Source organism: Melanostigma gelatinosum, assembly GCF_949748355.1.
Source record: "Melanostigma gelatinosum genome assembly, chromosome: 23".
NCBI classification, from domain to species: domain Eukaryota; kingdom Metazoa; phylum Chordata; class Actinopteri; order Perciformes; family Zoarcidae; genus Melanostigma; species Melanostigma gelatinosum.
In genome coordinates, this window is record NC_136656.1 from 11843179 (window position 1) to 11857944 (window position 14766).

At 47.0% G+C, this 14766-nt stretch overlaps 1 protein-coding gene across 1 annotated transcript in view; it reads left to right on the top strand.

Annotated features, from left to right (window-relative positions):
* Positions 1-953: 953 nt before the first annotated feature.
* The window catches only part of fgf11a (fibroblast growth factor 11a), a gene marked incomplete at both ends in the record, with an annotated part of 66965 nt that continues 53152 nt past the window's right edge, over positions 954-14766 (top strand). The window contains one exon of the mRNA XM_079295921.1: positions 954-1146. Within this exon, the coding sequence (XP_079152047.1) occupies positions 954-1146 (193 nt within the window). The remainder of the gene's footprint in view (positions 1147-14766) is intronic.

Genomic DNA, 14766 nt, shown 5'->3' on the forward strand with positions numbered 1-14766 from the left:
TCCCCGCACTCTGTCGTTGATGAATGTCACCTCTATGTCTGGGAAATGCTGGATTGATCAAGCCCCCCTTGCCTTTCTCCCTTCTCCTCTCAGGGTGTGGGTGAACGAGGGTGACGCCGGGAGAGCTTGAAAGACAGCAAGGAAACAAGCCGCACTTGGTCCAGCACCGTCCATCCGCACCCCCTCATCCTCGTCCCAGCTGGCGGAGCTGATACCTCAGGTCGGACACTCTCTACTTTTTCTACTTCTCTTGCTCCGACATTGTTTCGGATGGAGGCATTTTCCAGGTGAGGGACCAAAAGAAAAGGAGCAGTGTCACTCCTGTTATTTTGGAGAGTTGACATTCAGGCTTTTTTCGTCCCACTGAAAGGGTTCAGGCGTCTGAGCTGCAGGATTGAGTGGGTTAAGAGGACTAAATGTGATTTTCTGTTTTTTTTCTGGGGGGTCTGGATTCATCATGCATCGAATGGTTCTGTGGATGAATCTTTTCGGACAGGGTTGAGTCGAACTTAATTGGAGCTCTAGGAGGAGGGTAAGGGTACCAGAGGCACCAGGGTGCACTGGTTTTTGGGTGGATAACAACATGACTTGTCCCGATAGAGGAACAGTGACGTATGAAGACTTCACCTGAACCTCACTCGCTACCAGAGAACATACAACTGGACGGACATTTTAAAGGCTCTTCGATCCGAACCTCAACGAGCCCCACTTTTCTGTTTTGGGTGGGCCTTTGAGGGATCCACCCTTATTTCCTCCATCTCTTCTTCCGCCCTTCTCCCAGCTGCTTCAGTCCATCCCCAGAAGCCCCCTCCTCCACTCTGCACCCCTCCATCCGCGGTGCTCCGTCGCCCTGGGTGAGCGGGCAGGGGGGTGGCCCACGGTACCCCCCGACACCTGGGCGCCGCCAAGCCGCCAGAGGCTGGTGAGGCGCCGGCAGGGTCAGCGCTGGGAAGATGGCCGCTCTCGCCAGCTCCCTTATTCGCCAGCGCAGGGAGGTCAAGGACCCCCAGGCGAACAGGCAGGTCGCCAGCAAGCGCAAGCCCTGCCCAAAGAGCAACAAGTCGCTCTGCCAGAAGCAAATCCTCATATTAATATCGAAGGTTCGACTATGTGGCAGTCGAGGGAGAAAATTGGAAAAAAGACCAGGTGAGTTCCCTCCGGCCTTCCTATCAAACTCTCCTGTTTTCCAGTCTCTTCCTGTTCCCTACATCTCGCTCATCTTTGCTCCATATTCTGCCTGTAATGGGTAACTGGATTTTGATGGTTGACTTGCCAGACTACGGATTAATCCTCAACTGTAAAGCCTCAATAGAGAACATCCCTAGCCTGTAATTTGTAGTGCAGGACTTCATCAGAATCTGGGAAACATCCCAGCACATCTTCCTGGTAGCTGTACACAACATGTCATGTACGTCGGGGTTGGACAGGAAATGGACAGAGTCAAATCCGGCTTAATACACCACTGACCAGAGGCACAACCTAGCCCTGTGATGTGACTGTTGTGATGACTCTGTTGAGATGCATGTCAACACATCCCATCACACGCTGGTAATCTGCATGCACAAGCTAGCGAGCCAGCTCCTACATACGGTGATTTACTGTGATGTAAAAATGTCAAGAGGCGCCTCATTTACAATTCTGGGGGCCATTACTCTCTTTGTGCTCCCCTCAAGGCAAGTGAAACACAGTGCGGCCTAATTTGTCTTGGGTGTTTGCATGTTAAATGGCATTGCAAAATTATTCATTGAAGCTAAACGAGACACTGACACTGTATTTGTGCGATGAGTGTGCCTGTGCTACGTATGGTGGTTATTGACGAGCCGTAGATGAATGGAAGAACAATGCTGGCAAAATGTCGATGCCTTTTTCGTTTGCCCACGAACAAAATGTACTTTTGTAGGTCAGACCACTTCTGTGCCGAGGTTTGATTTAATATTAATAATACTATAATATACTTTGATCATTTGTCTGATATCAAATGCTCCATAGAGTAAATGATTGAACAGTAAAAAGTGAGTTGGCTTTTCAGAGGAAGGCGTATTGTCTTTGATTTGATTTTAGGAAGTTATGAATATTTTTTTTGTCTTTTTTAATTGAAAAAATCGATCAGTTTCTTCCGCTGTCTACCTTCTAATTGTTTGGTAAGCACTGTACTATATTTGACAAAGACCTCTTATCCCTCTATACGTGTGTGTGTGTATCTTCATCTGAGCGTTCCCTCAATGAGCTTCCCCTCGCCTCAGCAGTCTGCATGTGTTCCTGTTCCCCACACCTACCTCCCTTCACTGCCATGCGCTGTGTGTGTGTGTGTGTGTGCGTGTCCTTGTCCGCCCCGTGCAAGTGTGCTGGTGTGTTCTGTGATATTCATTACATCGGTGTGCCAAGTTCATCGTGGTAATTACGTGGGGAACCTCTAGCGTGGGAAGCAACATCTGCCATAGAGGTGGCTGCTCTCGGTATTGTAATTACGGTAGTAAAGTACGTTGGACAGGTCGTGGCATTGCCAGCTCTTTGGGAAAAGGCCCATTGGAAACCATTTCTTTCCCAAATGGTTCCAGTGCTTCTCACACTCTGATGGATTTATTATGGTAATCGTGGGTACTGTGGTTCGGGACGCATTACCAGCTTCACCGTTTCAGGTCGTGATTTACAGGGGTCCGTGATAAGTACCATGTGTGGCAGTGTGTGTCATCATCATTCTCTACGTGTGTGCGTGTGTGTGTGTGTGTGGTCAGCATAGGGAGGAATCTGCCCCTAGTAGGGCCGTCACGGTGGAGGAATTCTCTTGTGGTGATAATGATCGGCTCAACAGTGCGATAAGCAGTATTATTGCCTTTTTGCAAATGACTTAATTTGCCCTGATTTTAGTGCTTTATCGATGGGCTTTGTTGTTGGGCTGTTATTAGGCGTATTGATGCTTTTTTAAATGACAAACATGACCATTTTAAAACTAATACTTGTTTGTTGTTAAATGCAGAGTGTGTGGTTACTGTGATATCCGCAGAAGTAAAAATGTCGACACAAGGTACACAAGAGACCCGCTGGTCTGTGTGTGTTCATGTCTCCTCCCTTGTACTTGTTGTCCAGCACTCGTAGGACGTGGGGGTTGGTCTCTGTGGTATTTGTCCCGCCCCTCCTCCATTGTGATTGGACGGCTGGGGGACAAAAGCGCCAGTGACGAGAGCTGCGTTTTACCCAAAGTTGAACTATTATCAGCTCACGGAGATGAGAAGAAAAAGACCAAATGTGAAGTGCTCTCAGCAAAGTATTCAAAGAAAGAAAAAACGCAAACATAGCTGTTGTGGCGGCTGCCTGCAGTTGGCTCGTCAATAGCGCGTTATTGCAATATTGAAGTTATTGCGACAGCCCTAACCCCGGGCCGTGTGTGTGTGTGTGTGTGTGTGTGTGTGTGTGTGTGTGTGTGAGTGTGTATTCTCATCATGTGTGAGTTTCTCGCTCCTTCTCTGAGCTTCAGCCCGAGGCCACAGTTGACCCCTGGCCAGGAATAAACGACTGGAATATTCCTGAGCCTCCTCCTCCTCCTCCCCCTCTTCCTCCTCCTCTTCCTCACGCTGGCAGCGCTTCAGAGCGTCCTGCTTCCAGCCTGCAGTCACTTTGCCTCCAACGGGCTTCTATTGTTTCTACTGGCATCCTTTGGCCGCTATTGGCTGATTCTGCTTCCTGTTGCTTGTAGTCTCTTGCATTGTCTTGTATTTTGGTTGGTTCCTATTGTTTTCTGATGGCTTCATTTGGTTTCTCTGGACTTTTATCAAGCAGAGAATCACCATTTTCATTTCTCATATCCACACGCTTGAAAATAAAGGGCCGATACATTTCTAACAAGTACCTCAGGCTCTTCGATGAATTCCACCCAGGATTCACTTCAGACAACTGATAAGAGAGTGACATATTACAGCATTAGTACTTGTACAGTCTTATAACTTATGGATGCGGCCATTAACGATCATTATCATGTTTGCATCTGGCTTGGGTGTCAAATGACATCATCGACAACCTATGCCATCCCGACGTCAGTGTTTGTTTACTCCAGTTACCGGGCAGGCAGAGAAACACTCAAAGTGTCGGCGTCGGGTTGCAGTAGTGTGCAAAGTGTCACCAGAGGCCCAATGGTGTAACATCAGACATGTACCAGCTGTAATCGAACCTGTCCTGGCTTCATTGTTTTGTCCATTGTGGTTGCTGAAACAAAAAGTTGATTGAAAAAAATGTGCTGATTAGCTTGATTTTAGAATAATTTTAATGACAACAATATTACTGTAACTATAAGATGAAATGAAAGTGTCAGGTTTTTCCCCACATACTTCACCTCATTGTTGATTCTGTGTGGTCCCCTATATGAAGTCCAGCATGTTGTGACACTTTCCACAGTTGCACTAACGGCACCTGAAACACAGCGTTGCTGTGGAGTGTCGATGTTGTCATGCATCGAACAGTCTTCTTGTGCACCACTGCATTTTGACCAGATAGTTCAGGTTCCGTTCCCTTTGTGCTGCAGAAGGCCATCTGAGGATATTGTAGGAGAGGAGGAGTTGTACTTAAGATCGAACAATGTGTGTGTGTGTGTGTGTGTGTGTGTGTGTCATGAAACATGTGCTACCTTCTTCTAAGTGACGGATGGTGAGGAGTGACGTGTGTTTGTGTCCTGTCCTAACCCTAACCCCCCCACCTTCCCCCTCTTACCTCTTCTCTTATACTGTCGTCCCCCATCTCCCCACTCTGTCACCCCCTCACCTCTACACACACACACACACACACACACCCTCTAACCCTCACCTAACTCATACTAAGCACGACAGCCCACTCAGCTTATAACAAGGTCAGCTTGCCCTGCACAAACACGCACACACACTCACACACACACACTCAAGAGAAAGCCAGCCTTAGTAGACACAGGCATTTTCAAGTGCAGATATACACAAGTATCTATAATTACACACTTGCATCAACATAAAAACGCGCCCACACACAGTCAGACAAACAAATAAATCACAAACACCAACAACAGATAAGACTTGATAATGTACTGTAAGTCGTGAGTGTGGGAGAGAGATAATTTCGCCGCGGCTTTGTGTGCGTTTGTGTGCGTGTTCGGGGCCGATATGATCTAATGAGCATGTTCAGCCGCCTATTGGATATCAAAGAGAAAACCCAAATAGCTCTTGCTGTCCTCTGACTGCCTGCTGGAGCCGACTGTGGAAGCCCTCGTCCTCTTCTGTTAACAGGGTAGAATAACACTTGGAGTTGTAACTGCAGCACGGGGCCAAGTGTTCATCCAGCCGCTGCGAATTGGTTTGTGTGTGGGAGAGCGGGAAAATGCGTGCACATTTGGGTCAGAGACAAACCACAAATGACCACAAGTGTTCGACACACACACACACCTCAGCCAGACCCTATGAGTGTGTGTGTGTGTGTGTGTGTCTGTGGCGCATTGTTGTGCCGTGATTCATCAGGCGCATCAGCTCCTCTCATTAACACACTGATTTATCAATCATGTGCGGCAGCGTTTGGAGAGCACACATTGAGCGGGGCCGATTTACTGCCTCGTAGACCGGACACTCCGGACAAGCTACGCCAGAGAGGACTATATGTCTCCCTCTGTCCACGTCTCTCCCTTTTATCAGCTTCCTCTCAATCCAACCTCCAACCGGCTTTTCTTCTTCTCCCTTTCTCCCACAGCCTCGATCACCCCCCCCCCCCCCCCACCTCCACACCACTCACTTATCTTCTCAAGGACATCCGGCTTGCTTCTCTTCCTCAGTGCGTGCCTGTCTCTCTCTTCACCCGCCGTGTTTCCCCACTGTGTCTAATCATGTTATCTTTGGGCCAGTCAGTTAGTCACTGGATGCTACAATGGCAGAGATACTGTAGGTATTGTGCCGCCATGTTGCGTAACCCTGGTTCTATTGTGAATGGATCAGCAGCAAGCTTGACTCACGTCTTCATTTATGGAGTTTGTTTGTTTGCTGTTGTGCTCCTTCCCGCTCCGTGTATACGTGGTGCAGCTTCGTTTTGCTATGGAGGTATCAAGGGTGTAGGTTATTTTCCAAATTGCTGTGTTATTAATACACCAACATACTGACGGCTGCTACAGATTTTACCTGAGGGGTCTGGATGGGGCTGAACGTCTGCCAGATTGATCGTCAGTCGGTTTGAGGGGAGTGGTGACGCCTGATTGATTGGCTGAACGATCAATGATCTGGTCGTCAGATGGTCGGATGGATTTCCAGCACGTCCAAAATTTTGGTCCGCCGTCGTGCACTTTGAGCAGGTTTGTCCAGTCTGTTTGTCCACAGGGCTGCTGTCCATCTATCTATTCTACACTCTTTTACTCAAGTCGTACTTTACATGTTGTGACTGTTGTTCTCAGACTGTGCCTGGATAGAAGTTAAACTGAAGTCCTCAGCAGAACAGACGAACCATATTGGCTGCATCTTAAATTCATCTGCAGTTCCATATTTTTATTTTATTTAGCTTTCTGTTGGTAGTATATTTGCACAAAATCACGCTGCCTTTTTTCTTTTTTTTAGCAGTTTTCTGTAAAAGGCAAATAAGAAATGCACGCGCTTCATACACTCACCTGAACGAGTACTTCTCATTCTTTTCAAACATTCCGACAGTGATTCAAATCTCAATTCCACGATACAACGGCAATTCTATGAGAGCAACCGTCCTGTTTTCTTTGCAGACTTATGGGCCTGCAAAGCCTTTCTAGATGACAGACTGTGATTTGAGGCTCTATCTAGCTGTGGCCGTCTGCACAGCAGAAGACAGCATGACTCTCCATCGTGCAGATTTGTATCTTTTTTTTTTTTTTTTTTTACTTCCGGCCAAAACAATTTGCTCTTAAAGCATGATGAGAACCCTGCTGACAAATACAAATGAGTAGAAAAAGACAACTGATCCATTAAATCTATTAAAACTGACTGTGTACTATTAAAGCAACTTAGGCACTTAATGCCTCATTGATGTGGCTTTCATAACCTCAGAGCATAATCCTGTAGATATTTAGAGTGAAAACAAACGGAATCAGTTCAAAGTGTTAAAGATCCCTTGAAACAGCGCAGTGAAGATGCAGAAGTGAACTGTACAGTAAAACAAAGTCACTAACCTGCTACAAGCCAGTGGGCATTTAAAATTGCTTCATTACATCGTTGTTTCCGAGAGGATGCTCATGAGAGGATTTTGTCCATATTCTCACTGTGGAGTTCTATGAAGATGTCCCCCATTGTATCACGTAACACCTCTGCTCTGAACCCTGCACTGCCCCTCTACTGCTGTAACATCCACAGATGACAAACAGCAGGCTGATCACACAACATGAGTGTTTAGGAGGCAATATTAGACAGTATCCCAATGTAGTCCCAAGATACTTCCTTAATATTTTAAATAGTGCAGGCTCTTACATCTTTAGCTCATTAGCTACAGACAACAATCGATACCAATCATGACCAAACAGGACATGTCGCCACGTGCTTTAAAGTGCGCAGCCGTCGGCCTCCGTTGTTTAGTAACGGGCTCCGCCCTCCGGCTCTGCCAGTGTGGCAGGTGTTGTGTATGAAACGGTGCCCGCAATAAATGATTTGGAGATGCTAACATTTGGCCCCGCGTGATGATCAATGTGGGCTTCAGTGCCGCCCCTCCCAACCAGTTCATTTATGGAGCGGACCAACGTTTCTGATGCGGAGCGTTTCTGTTTTTGGGATGGGCATCAATCGTCATTATCAGACAAAATAGAATATTTCTGGCGCATGTGCATATGGGTGTTGTTGTTTTTCAGTGTGGCATAACAGTTTGCGTGTGTGTGTGAGTGCTGGTGAGGACATGTTGGGTTTAAATAAAGGCTGCAGTGTGCCCTGGTAGGAATGAGGTGAGCTGCTTGGACTCAGCGTGGCACAGTCTTGGCACGGCACGGCACCAGCATGTAAAGGGAGCAGGGCAAGGATGCCGACGGGTTTAAGATCTGGATACTCTGCTCTTCAAATTACCTCCACCTGAGACGCACACACACACACACACACACACACACACAGTGATGCATGTCTGCATGCATGCAAATATGCTCGCATTTATCTACAGCAGCGCTCAACATCTTATTTTGCATCAAACAATTTCCACTCCGCTGGGATTCACCGGCTTGAGAGCCCAAGTAACAAATGACCGGCAAGCGTCGAGTCAGCATCTCGCGCATCCCTCCCACCACCAACACAACCTTGCTCTCCTCAATGTCAAGACACCCACAGAAACAGCGCGCTGTCCCTTTTAATCAATGCCCGTAGTTAAATCGCAAAATTAACATGCTGAGGACAGTAAAGCCAGCATTAGCATTTTTGTATGCAATCAATTTGCCGCATGGTTTGTGTGCAGAGCCGACATGTGTCACATGGAGATGGCAGTTTAGGGATCCAGGACACAGACACACACACACACACACACACACACCTTGCGGGAAAAGCCCATGTGTGCATGCTTTACTGCTTGCGTCTGTATCTGATTGTGTTCATTTACTTTGATCCCAGAGACTGTGGCACCCAAGGGAGGTGTAGGATTTACTGACAGGTGCTGTGGACCAACAGATCAGCTTCCAGCAGCACAGCTGAGGCTGCACTCTGAATTGCCATTAAGTTGATATTATCTTTCTAATTTAGAGGTGATGGAGAAGATAAAGTAAAGCAGTTATATGACTGAAAGTGTCCAGTAGAATTATTTAGCTACAGTGGGTCTATTTTCTTCCAAAGTGTATAAAAAGTTGATAGTTTCTATGAGAACCTTTTCCATGAGGTCTGTGGATTATCCAGAGCTACTGGGAGATGAACAGTTTAGATTCTTTAGTCAAAGTCAAGCTCACTGCGACCTCGCGTCCCATTCTGGTGAACGCAATGTCTCCGGGACTTCCAGAGAGGGCTGCAGGAAGGAGTCCTAGAACCTGGGAATGAGTCGGCATTCTTTCACTTCCGGTTCCCTCGTCTCAGAACCCAAGATGGAAAAGCATGTCCGAAAGTACACCACTTATCCTAGCCAGAAGCTGTAAAAAACATCAGATTTTCATCTTTCCGATGGTCCTTGAACACATTGTGTGACAAATGCTTCTTTAAAAAAAAACATTTAGTCTCATTAAAATCTCGCCCCAACTAAACCTTTTGCTTTAACCGGTTCCTGTAAGAAACATTAAGTTCTGCGCTCCTCGGTGCAACTGGAAGCTGTGATTGACTCGACTGAGACCGACGGTCACGCGACAAAAATTCCGTGAAACTTCGACTGAACTGCAGGCTGCTGAACACGGTGCATTGAGGAGAGGAGAGCCTCCATTGTACCCAACTGTAGTTACACTTGTGGCAACTTGAAAACTTGTATTGATAGATTCCATTGATTGCAAATTTTTGGAAAAAGAAATTCAACGTGTTTCTTTCTCTTTTATGATTCATGGCATTGTTATACTGCACAAAATACATTTGGCTCTACTTCTAGCCATGGTTCTGCTGTTTCCATAGAGGTGCAGGACTTATAGGCTGTGTATAAAAAGTGGACGTAGTCATCGTGAAGTCACCCATTGGTTTGTGGACTGCTGCTATGACGCATCGAGTTCGGCGATTTGGCCGTCGGTATCTTAACATTTTGCAACCAATGAACAGAAGTTATCATATTTGGAATGTGGAGGACTGACGTAGAGACGCCGTATACGGTAGCGTCAGCGACCTGTCAATCACTGTAAGCCAGCCCTAAAGCATACCCTGCTTTATGGTCTGTTTGACTCTAAATGGACCATAATGTACTAAATGAACATCATGCTGTATTGAAAAAGACTTGAAACTAGAGATTGAGACATAAACTCATGTTTACAATGTTTACTGAGGGAATAAATCAAGAGAGAAGTAGAGTCATTTTCTCATAGACGTCTATACAACCAGAGGAGTCGCCCCCTGGTGGACAGTAGAGAGAATGCAGGTTTTAAGACACGTCCGCATTGGCTTCACTAGTCAGAACCGGAGGTTGCCACCTGCTTATATATTGCAGTGAAAATCAAGGCCACATGTGCGAAAAATGTCCCGAAACTGATTGGGGTTCAGAATCAGAATCAGAACCGTTTATTGCCAAGCAAGTTTGCACCTACAAGGAATTTGTCGTGGCGGGGTGGTGCGTAACATTTAACAGTAAACAATAACATTAAACTATCACAATCAGCACAGTGCATGAAATAAAAACGTATAAAATTTACTATAAAATATAGAATAAAGTGCACCACAAAACAGATAACAGGACTGTAAAACAAGTGAAGTGTAAGTGGAAAGTTAAAAGTGATGAGTGTGTTTAAATAAAGAAACGGGGATGTCCTGGGGATGACAGAGTCAGTGGGGGACCCGGGCTTTGTTGATTAGCCCGACTGCTGACAGGAAGAAACTGTTAATGTGTCGTGAGGTCTTGGTCCTGATGGACCTCAGCCTCCTATCAGATGGAAGGGGCACAAACTGTTTATGTCCAGGGTGGGAGGGGTCAGCTACAATCCTTCTTGCTCGCTTCAGGGTCCTTGAGGCGAACAAGTCCTGGAGGGACGGCAGATTGCAGCCAATCACCCTCTCAGCAGAGCGACTGATGTGCTGCCTGCCCTTGTCCTTGGCCGTGGCTGCAGCGTACCAGACGGTGATGGAGGAGCAGAGGATGGACTCAATGATGGTTGTGTAGAAATGCACCAACATTGTCTTTGGCAGGTTGAGTTTCTTCAGCTGCCTCAGGAAGTACATCCTCTGCTGAGCCCTCTTGGTGATGGAGCTGATGTTCAGCTCTCACTTGAGGTCCTGGGAAATGATGGAGCCCAGGAAGCGGAAGGACTCCACCACTTTCTACGGGGGAGCCACACAGGATGATAGGGGCTGGTGGGGCTACGTTCTTCCTGAAATCCACAACCATCTCCACTGTCTTCAGAGCGTTGAGCTCTAGGTTGTTCAACCCGCACCAGGTCACCAGATGGTCAGTCTCCCACCTGTAGGCAGACTCATCTCCACCAGAGATGAGTCCAATGAGGGTGGTGTCATCCGCGAACTTCAGGAGCTTGACAGACTGGTGACTGGAGGTGCAGCTGTTGGTGTACAGGGAGAAGAGCAGAGGGGAAAGAACGCAACCTTGGGGGGAGCCGGTGCTGATGGTCCTGGAGGATGAGACGTGCTTTCCCAGCTTCACGTGCTGCTTCCTGTCGGACAGGAAGTCTGTGATCCACTTGCAGGTGGAGTTGGGCACCTGCAGCTGGGAGAGCTTATCATGCAGCAGAAACGGGATGATGGTGTTGAAAGCAGAGCTGAAGTCCACAAACAGGATTCTGGCGTAGGTTCCTGGGGAGTCCAGATGCTGGAGGATGAAGTGAAGGGCCAAGTTGACTGCATCATCTACAGATCTGTTGGCTCTGTAGGCGAACTGCAGGGGGTCCAGGAGTGGGTCGGTGAGGGTTTTAAGGTGAGACAGGACAAGGCGCTCAAAAGACTTCATGACCACAGAGGTCAGGGCTGGTTGATGGGCTGTGGGGGATGGAGTCAGGACTGTCCCATTGTCTTTCAAAGCGGCAGCAGTACTCATTCAGCTCGTCTGCCAGGCGGAGGTCGTTCATGGATTGGGGGATTTTAGGCTTATAGTTGGTAATCTGTCTGAGACCTCTCCAGACAGAAGCAGAATCATTGGCTGAGGCCATATCCACACTAGGCCGTGTTTCGTTGGATGCAGAGTTCTCAAATAGAACCGATCTCCGTCCACACGGAGCATTTCAGCATTATTGGAGCATCCACATGGCAGCCTTAGAAGGCGGACAGCACGTGACCATTAACGTACACTGGGCATGCGCGTGATGGTGCAAACAGGAAGTGGATTGCTTGCTTAGTTAAAAAAAAATATGACAGAGTAATAAAGTAGTCTTTAATAATGAACGGTTGTATTTGATACTTAAGATCTTCCTCTATAAACTCAAACAGACACAGTTCGTGGAAAGTTTTATTTTTCAGATGTAGTTACAGCGCTGCGGGTCTCTCTCTCTCTCTCTCATCAATTTTACTTTAAAATCAACACTTACACGGAAACGTTTACTCGATTATGGTCCATAAATGTGGTCAACACACACACACGTCGATCACTCGCTTCCATGTGTTGTTGTCGTGGGGGCTGATGAATGTAACGTTAGCGCCGCCATTGGGGTATTCCTTCATGAGATAGGGGATAAGCTGGGTCACCCAGCAGAGAACACAGGGACATCATCTTCGCCCTCTATCAACTCTTTAGGGCATTTGCTCCATCTTTTAGGGCACAACATCATGCAACAGGTCCGACTCGCTAGCTTCTAAGCTAATTTTAACATTACCTCCAATGGGGAAATGCTAACCGCGATTAGCATTTGCGAATATAATATATCTTCGTACATATTTTCATAAAGAAATACTTGCAGACTAAGGTCTCTCAAGGCTACCAAACGGAACAAGTAAAACGAATCAGCGTCGATCACTCGTCTCTCACTAGTTTCCTCTGTGTTGTCTGTTTGTAGCTGTAGCTCTGAATAGCATTTATTGCTAACTGTAGCTTCAGACAGCCGCTCCGTGGGGGCTGATCGCCGATGGTCAAGCAGCTCGATCATCGCTCGAAGAACAGCTGCTTCCTCCACATGTAGGCATTAGCAGCATTGTAAAATGACGAATTTAACTCCACAATAGCTGCTACTACAGACAACAAAGCAAGCAAGGCTTGGCATTATCCATGTTGAAATGAATCGCTGCTGGTCGCCCGGCTGTTTGTTTTCTTCCGGGTACGGGTCACGTGATAGTGAGTGTGACGAATCAGGGACGGAGACGTCATGGCTGGTAATAACCAATCCAGTAGCGAGCACGGGTGTGGGCTCATTTTTTCTAACAGACATCCGTATCCGACGTCTACACTGAACCAAAACCCCGGAGTTCTCAAATACCTCCAACCTCGGCGGAGTTTTCAGGTTCCTCCGTTAAGGCTGCTCCAAAACTCTGGCGTGGTGTGGCTGCTCAGTGTAAACGTAGGAAAAGTGGACTAGTGTGGATATAGCCTCAGAGCTGATGTTGCAGTTTCTCCGAGTACAGTCGTTTAGCATCTCTCACTGCCTTGCTGAACCTGTACTTTGCCTCTTTGTACATGTCCTTGTCCCCACTCCTGAAAGCCTGATCTTTTTGCAGCCTTAGCTGTCTGAGGTCTGCTGTGAACCAGGGTTCGTCGTTGTTATAACTCACCCTGGTGCTTGTTGGAACACAGCTGTCCTCACAGAAGCTGATATATGAAGTCACAGCCTCTGCAAACTCATCCAGACTGTTGGTAGCAGTCCTGAATACATCCCAGTCTGTACAGTCCAAACAGCTTCACTGGGCCACTTCTTGAACTTCCTCACCACAGGTTACATAGCTTGAGTTTCTGCCTGTATGAGGGAATCAGATGGACCATGACGTGGTCAGAGAGTCCCAGTGCAGCACGAGAGACGGTGTGATAGGCCCTGCTGATTGTTGTGTAACAGTGATCCAGAATGTTCTCCTCTCTGGTAGAGCATTTAATAAACTGACGGTATTTTGGGAGTTCATGGCTGAGGTTTCCTTTGTTAAAGTCGCCAAGGACAATAACAAGAGAGTCCGGGTAGGTCCGCTCCACACACAGTATCTGATCGGCGAGTGTCCGCTGTGTGTCCTGCACGTTGCCCTGCGGCGGCATGTAAACACAGAGGGCTCAGAGGGCTAACCTTCTCTTTTGTCTTTGTCCTCCTCGCTCTGCCATTCCTCCACTGCATGTCTTCCCTCCCCTTGTTCTCCTCTCCCTCTTATATGCACATGAATGCCTTCTGCATTTACTGTACTTAAAGTGCTGTTACCGTGTCACCACATGAATAACACTGAATAATGGCACTTGCCGCCATCTATAGACAGACAGGGGAGGCAAGCGCGTCAACCCTATACAGATAATTCATTATGTTGCCTTATAGACGGACATAACATTTCGGGCGTTCACATAATGTGCGCGCACACAATCTGTGTACACAAATGCAAAATGCTGCTGTAATGTTTTGTTGTAATGTTTACATTTTCTAATTCACATGTGTGGATGATATGTGTTCTTTGTGTAAGGATTTGGCATCTGTTGGTTCCCTTTGAAAAAAGACAATATACAAGTCAGACTGTTTACACGTGCGTGTGTGTAGGGCATCTTGCTGTCGCCCCCCCCCCCCCCCCCCCCGTGGTACACAAGCACAGGTGCGTGACGTGTCCTTCACTTTAATGTGTCATCAATCCGTAAAGATGGAGACGAGCCAGAGCGCAGCCTCCCCAGTCCCCCCGCACACATCTGCACACATCTGCACAGTGCATGTACTCTCCAACTCTCCAACTCTCATAAGAGATTCTGCGTGCAGATAAGAGGAGAACTTTCCTCCAAGTCTGGGGCTTTACCTCTGCCATTAAATTATCCATCATGCAATTAGAATCTGCAGAGAGGGGAGGGAGGGAGAGAGCGATAAAGACAGACGGAGCTCTCCCAGCCGTTCATTAAGCAACGAGTCTAGGTCGAGAAAAGAGGCAAAACACAGTACAAAGAGACCACAAACTTTCAGACCCCTTAAGAAAAGCAGATAGACGGGCTGTGTGTGAGGTGCATGTATCGTCTTCCTATGGTGGAAATGACAGAATTAATATCCATGGAATATATATATATATATATATATTTATTTACTGAATATCCGTATTTATATATATATATATATATATATATATA